Here is a 15,540-nt window from a genome sequence, read left to right as displayed (position 1 = left end):
GATGTAGATCATCATACACTTTATCAACATTTGTATGGCAACCTGACTTAGCAGTTAAATCGGTTAATGAGTTTTACACAGGTGTATGTTGTAGTTGACTGCAGCTGCAGCCAGACCTTGCTTTAAATACACTTTGAAACCACGACAACGCAAGTATATCTATACAGTTATCATTGAAAACAATTTAATGACTTATTTTCATCATAACTTGTTGCGTATGGTGAACTGACAGCTCCTCTGATGGTTGGACTTATTAATGCGCATGCGCAGACATGATACTATTTTGATGTATGCTATTTTGACAGCGTATGGTAATCTCATAGAACAACGGCTCTCAGTGATACAACAGTCCTATCTAATAAGTAAAAAGCCGTGCAGACGAATCGGACTGTTCTTGAATGTCACATCACTATATTGCAGACTTTTGGACACAGCGTTGTCCCATATTTGCGACAAGTCAGTCAACACCTCCGCACAATAATTCAGCGCAGTGAGTGGCTTTTTTTCATCCCAAATGCTTATGTGTCTCTGGACAGCTAGCTTTGCTAACATCACGTCAACGGAGCTTACCTCTCTTTGAGCTACTTTTCTAAGTGACGAAAAAAGTTAGACGTAGTCCAAACCGTCTGTAAAAGAGAAGCGCAGCTGAGTTAGCTGTGGCCATCGGATTTCTTATTATTTTTGCAGCGCTGTTCTATTACTGACGATTAGACAGACATCTTCTGCCACTCAGAGGAAACCACTGCGCATGTCTTGGAGCACCGAGTGCGAGTGAAAGGTGGAGAGGGGAAGGAGGGGGAGCAACAGAAACACATAATTACTTGGTTTTTAATTGGTGCATTTTGCATCCAGTGAAAACAAACATGTTAACAAACAAACTGGACAGTATGCTGTACGTTTAGTGATATTTTCACATTTGCGTTCTTGACCGGTCTTAAAATAAAATGCAGAGTCCTCAGCGCCCGAGTCCGAGACCAAATGAGGTCAAGTTCGAGACGAGACCGAGACCATCAAAGAATGACTGGGTCTGGAGTACAACAACACTGCTTACCAATATGACCTTGGAGAAATATTAGTTGGTGGAAACTTCCAGAAAGGTTCCATGTATAATATTAGAAATTATTTTAAAAAGGCAGGTCCTGGAGCAGATCGCTTCAACCCGATTGCTTGATAACCTTACAAAACAAAAATATATGGCAGTATATTGGAAAATATGATTTAATACATTAAGCAATATATTTCCATATGGGATTTAGTATTTTTGGTTTGCTTGGTTTGACTCAGTGCAGTGTGAAGGTTGAAAATGGAACAAATGGTGCATTTTTGGTCCCCAATCGAACCAAGTCTACAGGACTTGGATCGACAAATGTGGACTACATTTGTCCACATCGCACACAAATGTCCACAAATGTGGGTTGCCACATTTTCATCTAGTCTTATTTCTAGAATGTTGATTTCAACATTTCCTGCTCTAGAAGCAAGTTGCTTGTTTTATGTGACACCACATTGATCAGTCCAGAACCAACAACCCAATCAGAACATTTTATTCCTGATATTGATCTGAGTCATTCTGAATCAGGAATCAAGGGAAACAAAGAACCAGTCAGAGACATGATTCAAATCAAAGCCATGTGTTGACTTGAAAACTCAGTATTTTTAAAGTCCTAAAGAGTCTGGACTCTGCAGGACCTATTTGACTTCACAGAGACAGATATTTAGTCCCAGTTGAAGATTCCGCAAGTCAACACTCCCAACACAAATTCAACTAGGTTCTGGAAGCTTCTAGAATTGGAGCACACCCTCTGGTCCCCCTTTTTAAACAGGGGGACCACCACCCCAGTCTGCCAATCCAGGAGAACTGCCCCCGATGTCCATGCGATATTGCAGAGTCGTGTGAGCCAACACAACCCTACAACATCCAGAGCCTTAAGGAACTCCGGGCGGATCTCATCCACCCCCGGGGCCCTGCCACAGAGGAGCTTTTTGACCACCTCGGCGACCTCGTCCCCAGAGATTGGAGAGCCCAACCCAGAGTCCCCAGGCTCAGCTTCCTCAACAGAAGGCATGTTGGTGGGATTGAGGAGGTCTTCGAAGTATTCCGCCCACCGGCCCACAACATCCCGAGTTGAGGTCAGCAGCACACCATCCCCACTATAAACAGTGTTGGTGCTGCACTGCTTCCCCCTCCTGAGACGCCGGATGGTGGACCAGAATCGCCTCAAAGCAGTACAAAAGTCTTTCTCCAATGCCTCTCCAAACTCCTCCCACGCCCGAGTTTTTGCCTCAGCAACCACCCGAGCCGCATGCCGCTTTGCCTGCCAGTACCCATCAGCTGCTTCTGGAGTCCTACAGGTCAAAAAGGTCCGATAGGACTCCTTCTTCAGCTTGACAGCATCCCTCACCGAAGGTGTCCACCAACGGGTTCGAGGGTTGCCACCGCGACAGGCACCAACAACCTTGCGGCCGCAGCTCCAATAAGCTGCCTCTGCAATGGAGGTACGGAACATGGTCCACTCAGACTCAATGTCCCTCACCTCCCCCGGAACGTGTTTGAAGTTCTGCCAGAGATGGGAGTAAAAGCTCCGTCTCACAGGGGACTCCGCCAGATGTTCCCAGCAGACCCTCACTACACGTTTGGACCTGCCAGGTCTGACTGGCTTCCTCCCCCACCACCAGAGCCAACTCACCACCAGGTAGTGGTCAGTGAAGAGCTCCTCTCTTCACCCGAGTGTCCAAGACATACGGCCGCAGATCCGATGACAAAATCGATCATCGAACTGCGGCCTAGGGTGTCCTGGTGCCAAGTGCACATATGGACGCCCTTATGCTTGAACATGGTGTTCGTGATTCGCGATCCGTGACGAGCACAGAAGTCCAACAACAGAACACCACTCAAGTTCAGATCGGGGGGGCCGTTCCTCCCAACCACACCCCTCCAGGTCTCACTGTCATTGCCCACATGAGCATTGAAGTCCACCAGTAGAACAAGGGAGTCCCTAGGAGGGGCACTCTCCAGTACCCCCTCTAAGGACTCCAAGAAGGGTGGGTAATCTGAACTGCTGTTCGGCCCGTAAGCACAGACAACAGTCAGAACCCGTCCCCCACCCGTAGGCGGAGGGAGGCTACCCTCTCGTTCACCGGGGTAAACCCCAACGTACAGGCGCCCAGATGGGGGGCAACAAGTATGCCCACTCCTGCCCGGCGCCTCTCATCGTGGGCAACTCCAGAGTGGAAGTACGTCCAGCCCCTCTCAAGGAGACTGGTTCCAGAACCAGAGCCGTGCTTCGAGGTAAGGCCGACTATTTCTAGCCGGAACCTCTCAGCCTCTCAGGGGTTCGCTCTTCATATTGGTGTGGGAGTTTTTGGGTAGAAGAAGCAGAGGACCTGCTTCAGAAGATTTAGAACATGATTTAGGTGATGCACTTTGCTTTCAACATGTGACACACCGTCACAAACACAATTCTGTTCATTCAAACACAAATTCACAAGACATGTCACTACAAAAACACAAAGAAAAAAAGCATTCATAATAATCAAATCCTGCATCAAGATCAGTTTGTTAGTCAACTTGGCTAAACATTTTCATCTAGGACGGGAACATGACTAAACAGTTCAGGTCTGAGTTGATTATAAAGTATGTAGGATGTTAGTTGTAACAAAAGATCAGTCAGTAGCTTGGTCTACCAAAAAAACAGGGTTAAAAACTGAAAGGCAGGGCTCACTGGATCATCTCCAGAGGGACAACATGGAGTTATGTACAGCAGTAGCTCAGCCGATGCCCCCTACAGGAAAAAAAAGTGCTACAACTAAACAGAAATAAATGTGAAATAATTTAATTCCCACAACTAGTCTCCTCGGGTAACAGGGTCTGGACCCTCTTTAACTAAAGCAGGTGCTAGAAAAAGGAGGAAAAAATGGCCTACAATATTATTATTATTATTATTATTATTATTATTATTATTATTATTATTGTTGTTTAACTTCCAAATTGTTGTTGAACATGAACTATATAGATTTTAACTTAAATACATTGGTATCATCTTTACTTTTGTCAGAAAAGCCACATAAAATAACTTAATATTGAGATATTTTGTCAAGGTTCATAAAAGTGATATTTACTAAACCTTTGAATGACTTTAAGAGTGAACGTTCTTCCTGCTGATTTTTAACTTCATTCTCCAAAGCTTTGGCAGCAATTTTTATTTCCTGTAAACACCGTTAGCATCGACAGCTTTAGCAATCACCCACAGCAGCTCTTACCTTGAGAAGTCTTCTCGGTGCCATTCCAGTTGTTGTTTCTCCTACCTTAATGAGTCCAGCAGATCCTCACTTAATTGTAGCAATTCTTTTTAATGTCCATCTTCCTTGTGCTGCTGATTCCTGAAGCCATTTCTGTCTCAGATGCTTCGGGAGTCCAGCACCCAAACAAAATGGCGCTGAGGCAGAGGTCGGGCCGTTTGTCCGCCGCGCTGTTTGGATCCTCTGAAATGCAAAAGTGCCTTCAATGACTTTATCAGGGGAAATATAAACAATTTAGAAAATATAACTTACAGATAAATAATCGCAGCAATCACAAATCACGCGAAATTACTTCTTCTTGTGCTTAACGGCGGTGGGCAGACCAATTATAATGGTACATTACCGCCACCATCTGGACTGACTTGTGAACAGCAATTTAGGATTAACTTGTTTGAAGATAATTCAAACCCGCTCTGATGATAAGTTACCTATCAGCAAAGAAATCTCAGTTCTTTACGCAAGATTCGAATCAGTCCAGTGCTGGACCGGAGAGTCCTATCCAACTTCTCAGTCAATATTATGTTATAGTGTTAAATGCTGCACTAAGGTCCAACAGAACCAGCACTGTGGTTCTGCCACATCTGTACTTACGTAGATTAACTTTTTTTTTTTTCAGTTTTTATTTTTGGTGGACGGGGGGATTCCCGGTTTGGTCATCTTCCTCAACCGTTTACCATCTCACCTTCATGTCTGAACTGATGAGTTGCTGTCCAGATGCATTGTTGGCCCGCAGTTGTCTCAGTTATGTTATCTGGCTGAGCAAAGGACTGAATAAAAAAACCTTGTAGTTCCTGAGACATATGGAACCCATTTTGGGGGTGTAATTTTTGAGAACGCTCCAAAAAAAAAAAAAACAGTTTCTGTTTTCACCTGTTTCCACTGAGAGAACAGAAACATCCTGATCCATCAGCATCAGAACTTTCCACCTGCTGCAGCGACACCAGACCCGTCTCTTCTTCTAACGGACTCTACTCAGCACCAGGACCAGACTCCATCTCTGTTCAACAGGACAGACAGGTGGACAAAACATCTTCAGGTTCTGTTGTCATCAGTTTTTGTTCAGATGTGGTCCAAGAACTGCAACACTGGATTTACACTGTAAGATTCCCAGTTTTGGACCCGTTTTGGTGAAACGGATCAACAACTGGGTCATTCACTAGAGCAGAGCTGTACATTTACAACCGGTGGAGATTCAGCTGTATTGATGCTTGCCTATACTTTAAATGTACTACAGCTAACATGTTAGCACTCCATTGTTAACTTAAGATGTTGACATGTCAATAGAAAAAGTTACTGTGAGACTTTTGAATCAGTGGCTATTGAGAATATTAAATCTCTTCTTTTCTAACTTTCTGTGTCAGCTGGTTATGCTGTATTGCTGTGAGGGATTTACCCCCTCCCTAACAGGTGCTGTTTTTTGTGTGCTTTATATATTCTAATTTATTTGGGTAAATGTATTGTTTTGGGAAGTAATTTGATTTATTTGCTTGTTTTAATCCTCTTCTCCTCTCTTTGAGGTCACCTGGTCACGTGTTGCCATGGAAGCACGCCCATGAGCAGTGCTGACAAGGACCTGGTGTTTCCAATCAGCCTCATTGGGAAAATCCATTTTCTGAGAGGGAGGAGAGATGTATTTTGGATTTTGTTTGGGCTCAGATTGTTTTTGTTTCTAGTTTTGTTTGAGTTAATTGTAACTGTAGACATTGTTTAGGAATAGTTTAGTGCAAATGTTTGTTTGTTTCTGTCTGAAAATGTGAATGTCTCCACCCCTCCAATTAGTCCTGGTGGGAGCCAATCATTTAAAAGCCAGGTGGTTCAGGTGAAAGAGAGATTCACCCTCTTCTTGTTATGACCTGATATGCCATGATGTATACTGAACCGAACTAAAGATAAAAGAAAAGTATTGAGTACTCTACAATTGCTGGCTCCAGTCTGTTTTTTCTCTTGGGTCGCAAACCAACAATTGCTAACATTAACTTGTGAGTGAAAACCAACATGGTGGAGATTCAGTTTCGGTTGCATTGACACTTTATTCTCTATTCATCAAATGCGCTGCAGCTAATGTTGCAGCTATTAAAATCTCCATCATTCTACAACTCTCAATACGTTGCGACTTTTGTAATGCCTCTAACAAGCTAGCGCTGCTAACAGTTTGTATGTATAAATGTAGCTTCACCTGTGTCCATTTCATATATATCCACCTCCACAGCTCTCTCTCCAGCTGACTCTAAGTCTACTGCCAAGAGACGCTGCCGAGTTGTGAAACCCTTTAGCAACTACAGGAGTTGAGCTAATCGGGGGATTCTACCCAGCAGGGGTGAGGTGCCATCTTGTCCCCAGAGCAGACCACCATCTACTTTTGCTTTTTATGGTTGTATAAATAGCTTGTTTTTGCAGTCTGTTAGTGTGTTTATGTCCCAAAATTAGGTCTCTGTTTAGATTTTACTGTATATTTGTTAAGATCTTCAACCACACAAGTCTGACTACTCAATACCAGACAATAGAACACTATATAAATGATGTGCTGTGGTGATGCAGGGGTAGAACGCAACCCATGTATGGAGACCTTAATCGTTGACACGGCCATCACAGGTTTGAGTCCTGGCCTGAAGCCTTTTACTGCATGTCTTTCCACTTTCCTGCCTGACCACTCTCAAATATAAAATCCATTACAGCCAACAAAACCTTAAAAAATAAAATTGATGAAAATGGGCAAAATCTGAAACAACTTCCTGAATTTCACAAAAAAAAAAGTATGCTAGGTGGGTGGCTTCTGAATTTTCTAAAAAAAGAGTTAATGCTCTTTTTAAAGCAGAAATGGAAACATGTTAGCTCAATAACACCTGACATAGCAAACACCCCCATCTACTGGTGGGTCTGTGCCTTACCAGAGGATCCGAACTCTTAAAAAAATGTACAAGTCCACGTTAATGAAATTTGTGGTCCATGATAGCAACCTCTTGTTTCTGTTTGTTCTAGCCACAAGTAGCATCAACATCTGATGAAATTCAACTGGCTTGGTTGATTTGCTCCAAACCAATAGATGGAAACAAGCCGAATTCTTTAATGAGACCAAAAATAAGTTTCTAGAAATGAAGCTTCATGTTCCATCCATTTTCTGCACACCCTTGTCCCTAGTGGAGTCGGGGGAGCAAAATGATGGTGGTGAAAGTGTGATGGTCTGGGCTTGCTTTGATGTTCAGGACCAGATGACTTGTCTTATTCTGCCATAAAATTCCAAAGGAGACTTTCAGGTTTTCTCGTTCAGATATTAAGATGTTTCTTCTAAAGGGAGCAAAGGTTTTTCCAGGAACTGGAAGTGAATGTCAAGCTGAGATGTGACTGTAGATTTGAACCAGTTCTTAGTATCAATTTAAGCTAATTTAGGCATCCAGTCGTCTTTTGAAACGGGACGCTTGTGTCCTCACGATGTCCTGTTGTAATTGCGGCAGACAGCTCCATCTCCGGAGGACAAAAGCCCAGAGTGACGGGATGTGAGGAGCAGATAGCAGAGCGGAGATTGTGTTGCATGCCCGGTTGACAGCTACAGCAGCGCCTGGCATTCTACTCCGTGATCAAATAATGAATCTGCCACGTTCTCAAACATCGATATGACTCCATCTCCTGGTGTTCATTAGAAGGTAAGGATTCGGCGGTGACGGAGGCGTTTACGGGCGGAGAGGGCCGGGATGCCAACGTGACATGCTCAGGTGTAATTATGCTCACCAAGTTCACAGCGGAGATTAGGAAGCAAAGGGACGGATAAGAACAGGAGCGTCAGACATGAAGGAATATTGAAATACTCACTGATGCGAAGTGTCTTTTGTCACTTTATCATTTCAGGGTCTCACTTCTGTTTGCCTTTTCCAATTATAAAGGTGTGACTGCTACATTCCCCAGCCCCCTTCTCCTCATATCATGTTAAACACGCTGAACTTCAGGAATAAAGAATCATTTTCTTTCTGTTCTTCAGGAACTGAAATAATTATCACTTAGAGATGTAGACGCCTTTGCAGGCCTAATCTGATGTGAGCGGTGCAACTTGCATTTCGCAGTAATACTGATGGACATCGTTGGGATGCGGTGACCAAACTGAACCAACACTGCCCTCTACTGGTTGGCTACCGGCTTGCACACCTCTGAAGTGTCCCTGCTGTCAGAAAATGGATTATGACAGTCTAATTTATTGTAATATCCATCTCTGTGACCCGGAGTTTCAACCTGACGTGGAGACGACAGGCAGCCGCGGTCACAGTCAATCTACTCAGCCCCTGAAAACCGTTCGGCAGCGCCGCCAACCAAGGACTCCTCGCCACGTTTTTGTCAAAACTAATTCATCAGGGATAATACAAGCAGAGCGAGAGAGCTGGAGGACTAATCACTATGGGATGTGGTAAATAAATTAGAAAAATAATCCGTAGTAACCAATGATCAATGAAGACTTCCACTTCTGTGTTTGACCGTTTGATTTTTACCTGAATCCTCAGATGGTTGGAGGAGAAACTGCTTCTCGGTTTAATGTGATTTTATTGGGTCAAAACAGGAACAGGACAAAATGAAACCATTTCTCTGGGCTATCAAGCAGATTAGAGGAGAACCAAGCAGAAGGAGCTCATCAACTAGCAGGCTGGGTTGAAGGTGGACAGACTGTTTATGGCTCCTTTGTTCAGGAATCAGACTAGTTTAAGAGAAATATCAACATTGCTGTTTGAACGCATTTCAAAAACAAAAGTTATTACAGGAAATGTCTTGAAATAACATTTCCTGTTTAGTTTTGTTGCTCCATCATCAACATTATATTAACTTCCTGTTCTACTGCGACCTCCATTTCTGACGTTCTCCGTTTGGTATTTTGAGTCATTCTGGTTTTGGGTGATGATCCGAGTAGCGACAGGATAGTTTTAAGGTCTCCTTAGTTCTGCTTAGCAGCTTCCTTTTATTTATTTCCATATCACGAACACAGGAACATGAGCTTGGAGAGAACAACCGATTATCCAGGTAGCAGCTTTACCAAGTTGTAACACAAATAAAGAGAACAAGAACAAATTCATTTGACAAGGTTTCCATTAAAACTGCTAGGGGTGATAGCTGGGTAGAAAACAGCCATTGGTTCTACACTTAGCCTCGTCCAGACAGTCCGGAGTTTTGAATACCGAGAAACGTTTGCTTGCTGGACTGTTGAAATTTTGGATCTGATTTCAATGTTTGACTGAGACATGTGTACCAGCTTGACCGAGAAGGAAGCTACAGGAAATTTGTGTACTGAAAACAACCATCCTCCACCGCGAAGACTTTTGCCAAGTTTCTGGTCGAAAAGGACTGAACAACTTCCTTCATTTCATCCGCTGGGTAGTTTAGACTCGCCGTTGAAACTACAAGTATAAAGCGCCGCAGAAGTTCACAAGTTCTCCTTCAGTTTGCTGGTTGGCCAGGAGGAAGATCTACCGAAGGAATTCAGGTCAATGGGAGAAAGCCTCAACTGACCACTGAAGGGAGATGAGAATTAAGAGGAGCTGCGTAGGAAGGTAGTTGCCAGGCTACATTAGAGTGACAGATAGAAAAACAACAGATCAGACGTTCAGCTGCGTTATTCCACTGGACGTCAACAGCAAATCATAAATCAGGTTAGATTCAGTTCGGCAAACTAAAGCTGATATTACATTTTGACTGGAATTGTCAATTTGTGAGAAAAGAAACGAAGTCTAAGTGTTGAACATGGTGGTGTTTGTGTCACGGTCAACCAGAATCAAAAGCAAACAGCAGCCTATTTCAAATAAACAGATGTAGACTGATATGAAGTAACAACTTCAACAAGTGTAAAGCAGAAGGCTTCTCTTTGAGCTTCCAGGCATTTAAGCTGAATCATTTCAAAGAACAAGAGCCTTTTTCTAGAAGTATTCTCTAAACAATAAAGAAAATTTCTACAATAGAAATTAAACCGAAAGTGTCTATATCTTTTGATTTATGTCTCTCTTTTTGGTTTAAGATGATTTAAAAAAGTGTTATTACTGAATATCTGTAGCATAAATTGTTATTAATTTATGCTATAATTTCATTTTTGTCCCAAAGAGTTTGTTGAAGAGGACACGCTCATCACAGCTCGGTCTCTGACGGGCCGGGGATGGTTTGGTCTGAGCGGACCCCCTGAACGCCGCGCCCCACCAGGATGAAGAGGAGTCCGGCCAGCAGGCAGAGGAAGCCGGCGGCGGGCGCCAGCAGGAAGGACGGGCCCTGCTGGACACTGAGCTGGTAGGACGGGCAGCCGGAGACGCTGCGCTGATGGGCGGCGAACTGCTCCAGGGTATCCAGCACCTGGACCCACATCAGGTACATCGCCATGACGACCAGCAGGCACACGCCTCAGAAACACATGAAGACAACGACAATCGTTAATAATGGCTTTTAATCCCCCCCAGCTTCAAAAGAACCAAACAAAACCCAGACAACAGCAAAGCGAAGCGTCGCGACGTGACAGCGCCTTTTGTGTTTCGCAGCCGACAGAAGTCAGACGCGTCGTCGTTTCAGGAAGCTCTGCGTGTTCACAACCCCTGTTCGCAGCCGTCCCTCAGTTCAACCCCGTCTCGTGTCGCGCCTGTCGTGTTTTGTCACCGTGTCGCTTACGAGGCTTTTGTCCTCGCCGCGTCTGGGCTGGAAACCTGCAACTGTTCCCGAGGCTCAGCAGGTAATGTTTTCCGCTCCGTCTCAAGAAGAAACGGGCCAGTTTGTACTATTATTAGTCGGAATCGTCGTGTTCAAAGCTGGTTTGTTTTTGTATTAAATGACAAAAAGAGTTGTTTGTGCGCAGACTGACATGAACTTGTTATATGTTTCTTTTGGCTGATCTTTGGCAGATGACGGAGTGGGAAGTCGTCCTTGAAGCGTTTTCACCGGATGCCTCGGTTTTTTTTTGTTTTTTTACACAAAGCCTGCCTTCAAGCTCACTCCTTTAACTTATTTTATCATCTTCTCCAGTAAATGTTGGGCCTAAAATATAATTGCCGTCTGTCATTTCCTTCCAGATTTGCAGATGATTCAACTAGAGGTGATTCTGAGGCCCGTCTTTGGCTTCAGCAAACACCGGACACAAAACGTTTTACAGGATCACATGCTTCTGTCATCGCACGATTATTTTTGGAGAGCAGCGAAATGGAAGCATTTCATCCAAAAGCACAGCATCTAAAAATACATATGGGATTTTGGGGGTAATTTTTCTCTTGGTTTGTTTGTTAGCAGATGAAGAAACTGGAATTTTGTCCTTTAGAAACGAAAGAAAACCTTATTTAATTCTAAAGAAACTTGTAATTAAATAATTTTTATAGGATAGTGTCACTTTTATAAAAGCACATCACATTGACAATATCCTTTAGGAAATTAATTTGACTAAAACTTGTCTTTGAACTTTAAGCAAGATATTTAATTTGCTTATATCGGGACGGTACTTTGGCTTCCTAATTCAACTCTGTTCTCTTTTTAAACTCAAGATAGAAATCAAAGCTTGTGCTTGGAATATTTTTACTCAAAGTTTTAGCTTTTTTTGGACCTTAAATACTTTAGTTTGGATCTTGAACAAGATACATTATTTCTGGATCATCAGCACAGACATCAGAGCTGTTGGTGAAGCCTCTACTACATGCCATAAAAACACAAAGCATTTCATTTGTTACATTTTATTTTAGTCTCATCCTAAAGCTACAAGCTTTATGTTTGGAGATGATTCCTCTAAAGGTTGAACTTAAAGCCTTGGTCCCAGATATAAAGCCTCCCTACCAACGCACCTCGAACTTCAGTTCGCCATCAGAAATATTAACTCCTGTTTTCCATGAATTCACCCTTTAGTGGCTTATGTCAGAATATCTCTATTTGATGACTGAAATAAAGAACTTTTTTTGATGATGCATCAGGTGGACTCTGCTGATTGTTACCTCCACAGATCTGAAGAGCGCCACCGGCGCTGTAAAGGCTACGATTGGTCAGAGGAGCAGCGCATAGCACCAGGAGTCCACCAATGACGACAGCCGTCACGCCTGAGACGAGGAAGATGCTCCAGAAGGTTCTGAAGACTTAACAAACCGGTGATTCAGTGGGGGATTGTCAGAGTGGGTGTGCTCTGTGTGGTTGTACCAACCGATGGCGGAGGCAGGTTGGTACGGCTCTGAGGGGAAGCCGGTCCAGGCTGGGTGGGATGCAGGAAACGGGAAGAGGAAGGCAGGCTGACAGGTCTTTGGCTCAGGCCGACCCGCTGAGGAAGGAGAAAAGCAGCTTTAAACTGATACGATGATGCTGTTTTATGCTTTTTTTTTTTTAATCTACTAAAGCATAATGGGGGTTCTCACTGATCCAGAAGTCCAGGATGGAGAAATCAGAGGAGGTAGCAGTGAAAAAGCAGCGCCAGAACAGACCCTGGTGGAACATCGTCACCCTGTCCTCAGGCTGACAGAGACAGAAACTTTAACGTCCCGACAGATAAACACTGACTCCTGCTGCACACAGAATCACTTTACTGTGGGACATTCCTACCCAACAGGAGCCGCTTAGTAGTTTTCTGATTCCCAGAAAACTCTGTAGGAAACCCAACCAATAAGATCAGGAAGTCTCATACAGAGTCATGGTGTGACCAGGCGCCATATTTGATGAGTAAACTGTCAAAACCAGGACAAATATACAGATTCTCTTCTGTTTCAGTTAAATAATAAAAACTGCTTCAGATGAAGACTTCACTTTCTATTCAGCTTATTAGGTTAAAAAACCTTTCGAAAATAACCTTTAAAAAGGAAATAAATACATTTCAGTAAACCCATTTCAGTTTTTAAAAATAGTTTTCTATTGGTCTGATGTAATATTCTAATTTTAAATGAGTTTTAAGAAGCTGTAATTTGAAAAATCGTAACTCATTGAAATAAAGTCTCTCACACATCTGAATAAATGTATACAATAACTTGACTTTTTAATAATATTCTAATTTAGTGAATGGGTCTGCATATGCCGTAGAACCCTGGTATTGGCGAGTATGACGGCCCATATTACTCACGTCCGGTGGGGCTTTGAGGACCTGCGACTTCAAAGGCCCCCGCAAGACCCGGTTGACCACCATGAATAGGTGAAATGCTTAATACCTCCTCTAAAAACTCTATTTTAATTTTCCAAACACCAAATATACCTTAATATGCACTAATACAGACAGTGGAAACCGCCTTAGCGCTAGCACACAGCGAACTTCTACAATCTGAGGGCTCAGCCAATCAGCGCCAAGAAAACTAAACGGTGTTCCGCCATTCAGCTTCCTAACCTGCTGAATGATAAATCAGTGATTCTTCAGAATAGGGACAAAATGGGTTTTAATTTTCCCATATTTTTTATTATTATTTCTCAACCTTATGTATGCAAATATGACAAATAATGTTTTGGAAATGTAAAGATGCTAAGGTACAGGCTCCCAGTTGCAACATTTTTTTTTAAAAATTAAATTTTTAATCGACCTGACCCAGAATGTTGTCATCACCATCTGACAAAAATAAATATAAAATGATTTTTAAAATACCCTAATAGTTATATTTTTACTCATTTTAGAGACAAATGTTTCTCAAGAAACAAAATAAATATTTAAAACAAAAAGCAACAAAAAGTCCATCTGACGGAGTTGACACAGAACTGAAGGTGGTGACAAACTAGTGAGTAAAATGAAAAACTTGGTACATGTGAGGTAATGCAATTTATGTAAAATACATTCAAATGAATTAATTGCACATTTAAGTTAGATTTGACAACAATTTCACTGAAAGAGTCACAAAAACTCTGATGGACATCTCACGGAGTTGACGAAAAGCCAAACTACCTCAATTTATATGATGTTATTCTGAAGGAGGCCATATTGTAGCTAATCGGGTCCATGAAATCCTTACAGTATACTAAAATTATGCTTTTATTTCACAAAATTTCATCAAAGTTTTGTAAATTGTCAGTTATGGTGATGACACATCATGGTTGTGACCAACAACTTAGGAATAAAACAAGAAAAAACTAAAGAACAACATATGCTAACCAGAGCTAACTAGCCCTCTCAGCAAAGGAAGAGGTCACGGGGTCCTCAGAAGTTCTGGTGCCCCCCAATAATGCCTGATTTTTTTTACATTCTTTTTATGCCTGACGGTGTTGACAAAAACTAGGGACAAATTTCAACGGAGTTGGAAAATATCTAAAAATTATTTTTAATTCAATGTATTGATACCTTTATAATTATTTATATGACTACTTATACTTAATTGTCATAATATATAATTTTAGTATTTCTTTAATCGTTTTAAACGATTATAATGTATTGAGTTCTGCTCCTGGACAAGGGCTTTTACAGGCATCATCCACCGACTACAATGTTTAAAATAAAAAAATATTCAGCAACCAGGAAACTATACATTGTTGTGCTCACATGACCCACTTTAGTTTAGTCAGATATTTGAAAAACGTATATATTGTGTATATTTTATTAAAATTTTGTGCTTTATCCATAGAACCTGTTTTGTCCCTATTCTCAAGAATCACTGAAATACGTGAATATTCCTCAATTATTTCTCAAATAATTGGAGTCCCGTTCCACTGATTTTTTTTAAATAGCTGTTTTTAAGCTTGTGAACTTTTTTTAACATTTCTTCCTGACTTCAAGAGAACACCCAGCCTGAAGAACTTGTGGGATATATCAATCTCAATGTTGCAACAGTTGGTTCTTTACGGCTCTCATTAAGAATGTCTTTCCACTATTATGTTGTCACACCTGTAGGTTATAGTTTATTATGTTTAGCCTCTCAAATGTATCTTTATTCTAATTATTTGTCATTTATTCCAAGAACACAGCAGTGATTCTGATTCTTTGATTTGATGCAGGCGTTTACGTACCTTTGGCTGTAATGGCTCGGTAGTTTTCACTTTACCTTTAAGGTGTTCCTCTTCCTGTCTCCCTCCTCTCGGGTCCGGCTGCAGGACTCGGCGGCCAGCAGCCAGTACTCCGTCCCGCAGCAGAGCAGCGTGAACAACGCTCCAGACGCTCCAGAGAACAAGGCCAGGAAGAGGAGCACCTTCATCCTGTCTGCAGCAGACATGGCGCCCTCTGCTGGTGTCTTTGTTAGTTCCGTACCTTCAGGTCTTTCAGTTCTACAGACTTTCACTGTGAATCAGGAGTTTAACGCCCAGGCATGGCGTCATCCTATAGGAATAGAGCAGTTTTCTGGTTCCTACGGACCAGCTGAGGCA

General features: G+C 42.4%; 1 protein-coding gene and 1 long non-coding RNA gene across 2 annotated transcripts; one reads left to right on the top strand and one right to left on the bottom strand.

The window, feature by feature from the left end:
- Nucleotides 1-7,813: 7,813 nt before the first annotated feature.
- Nucleotides 7,814-11,193, top strand: LOC145554735 (uncharacterized). The gene is made up of 3 exons (XR_014090725.1): nt 7,814-7,940; nt 10,369-10,626; nt 10,716-11,193. It is a non-coding gene; the product is annotated as an uncharacterized LOC145554735 (long non-coding RNA).
- LOC103473596 (transmembrane protein 182-like) lies at nt 8,807-15,505 on the bottom strand. The gene is made up of 5 exons (XM_008423948.3): nt 15,222-15,505; nt 12,633-12,729; nt 12,425-12,538; nt 12,222-12,359; nt 8,807-10,658 (listed from the first exon to the last, which is right to left on the bottom strand). The coding sequence occupies exons 1-5, from the start codon at nt 15,387-15,389 to the stop codon at nt 10,393-10,395; spliced, it is 783 nt and encodes a 260-aa protein (XP_008422170.1). The 5' UTR covers nt 15,390-15,505; the 3' UTR covers nt 8,807-10,392.
- Between the last annotated feature and the right edge of the window lie 35 nt (nt 15,506-15,540).

This window comes from Poecilia reticulata, chromosome 2 (assembly GCF_904066995.2).
Source record: "Poecilia reticulata chromosome 2, P_reticulata-male-v2, whole genome shotgun sequence".
Classification (NCBI taxonomy): domain Eukaryota; kingdom Metazoa; phylum Chordata; class Actinopteri; order Cyprinodontiformes; family Poeciliidae; genus Poecilia; species Poecilia reticulata.
The sequence above is the reverse complement of the archived record's forward strand: the minus strand, read 5'-3'. Positions and strand labels throughout refer to the sequence as shown.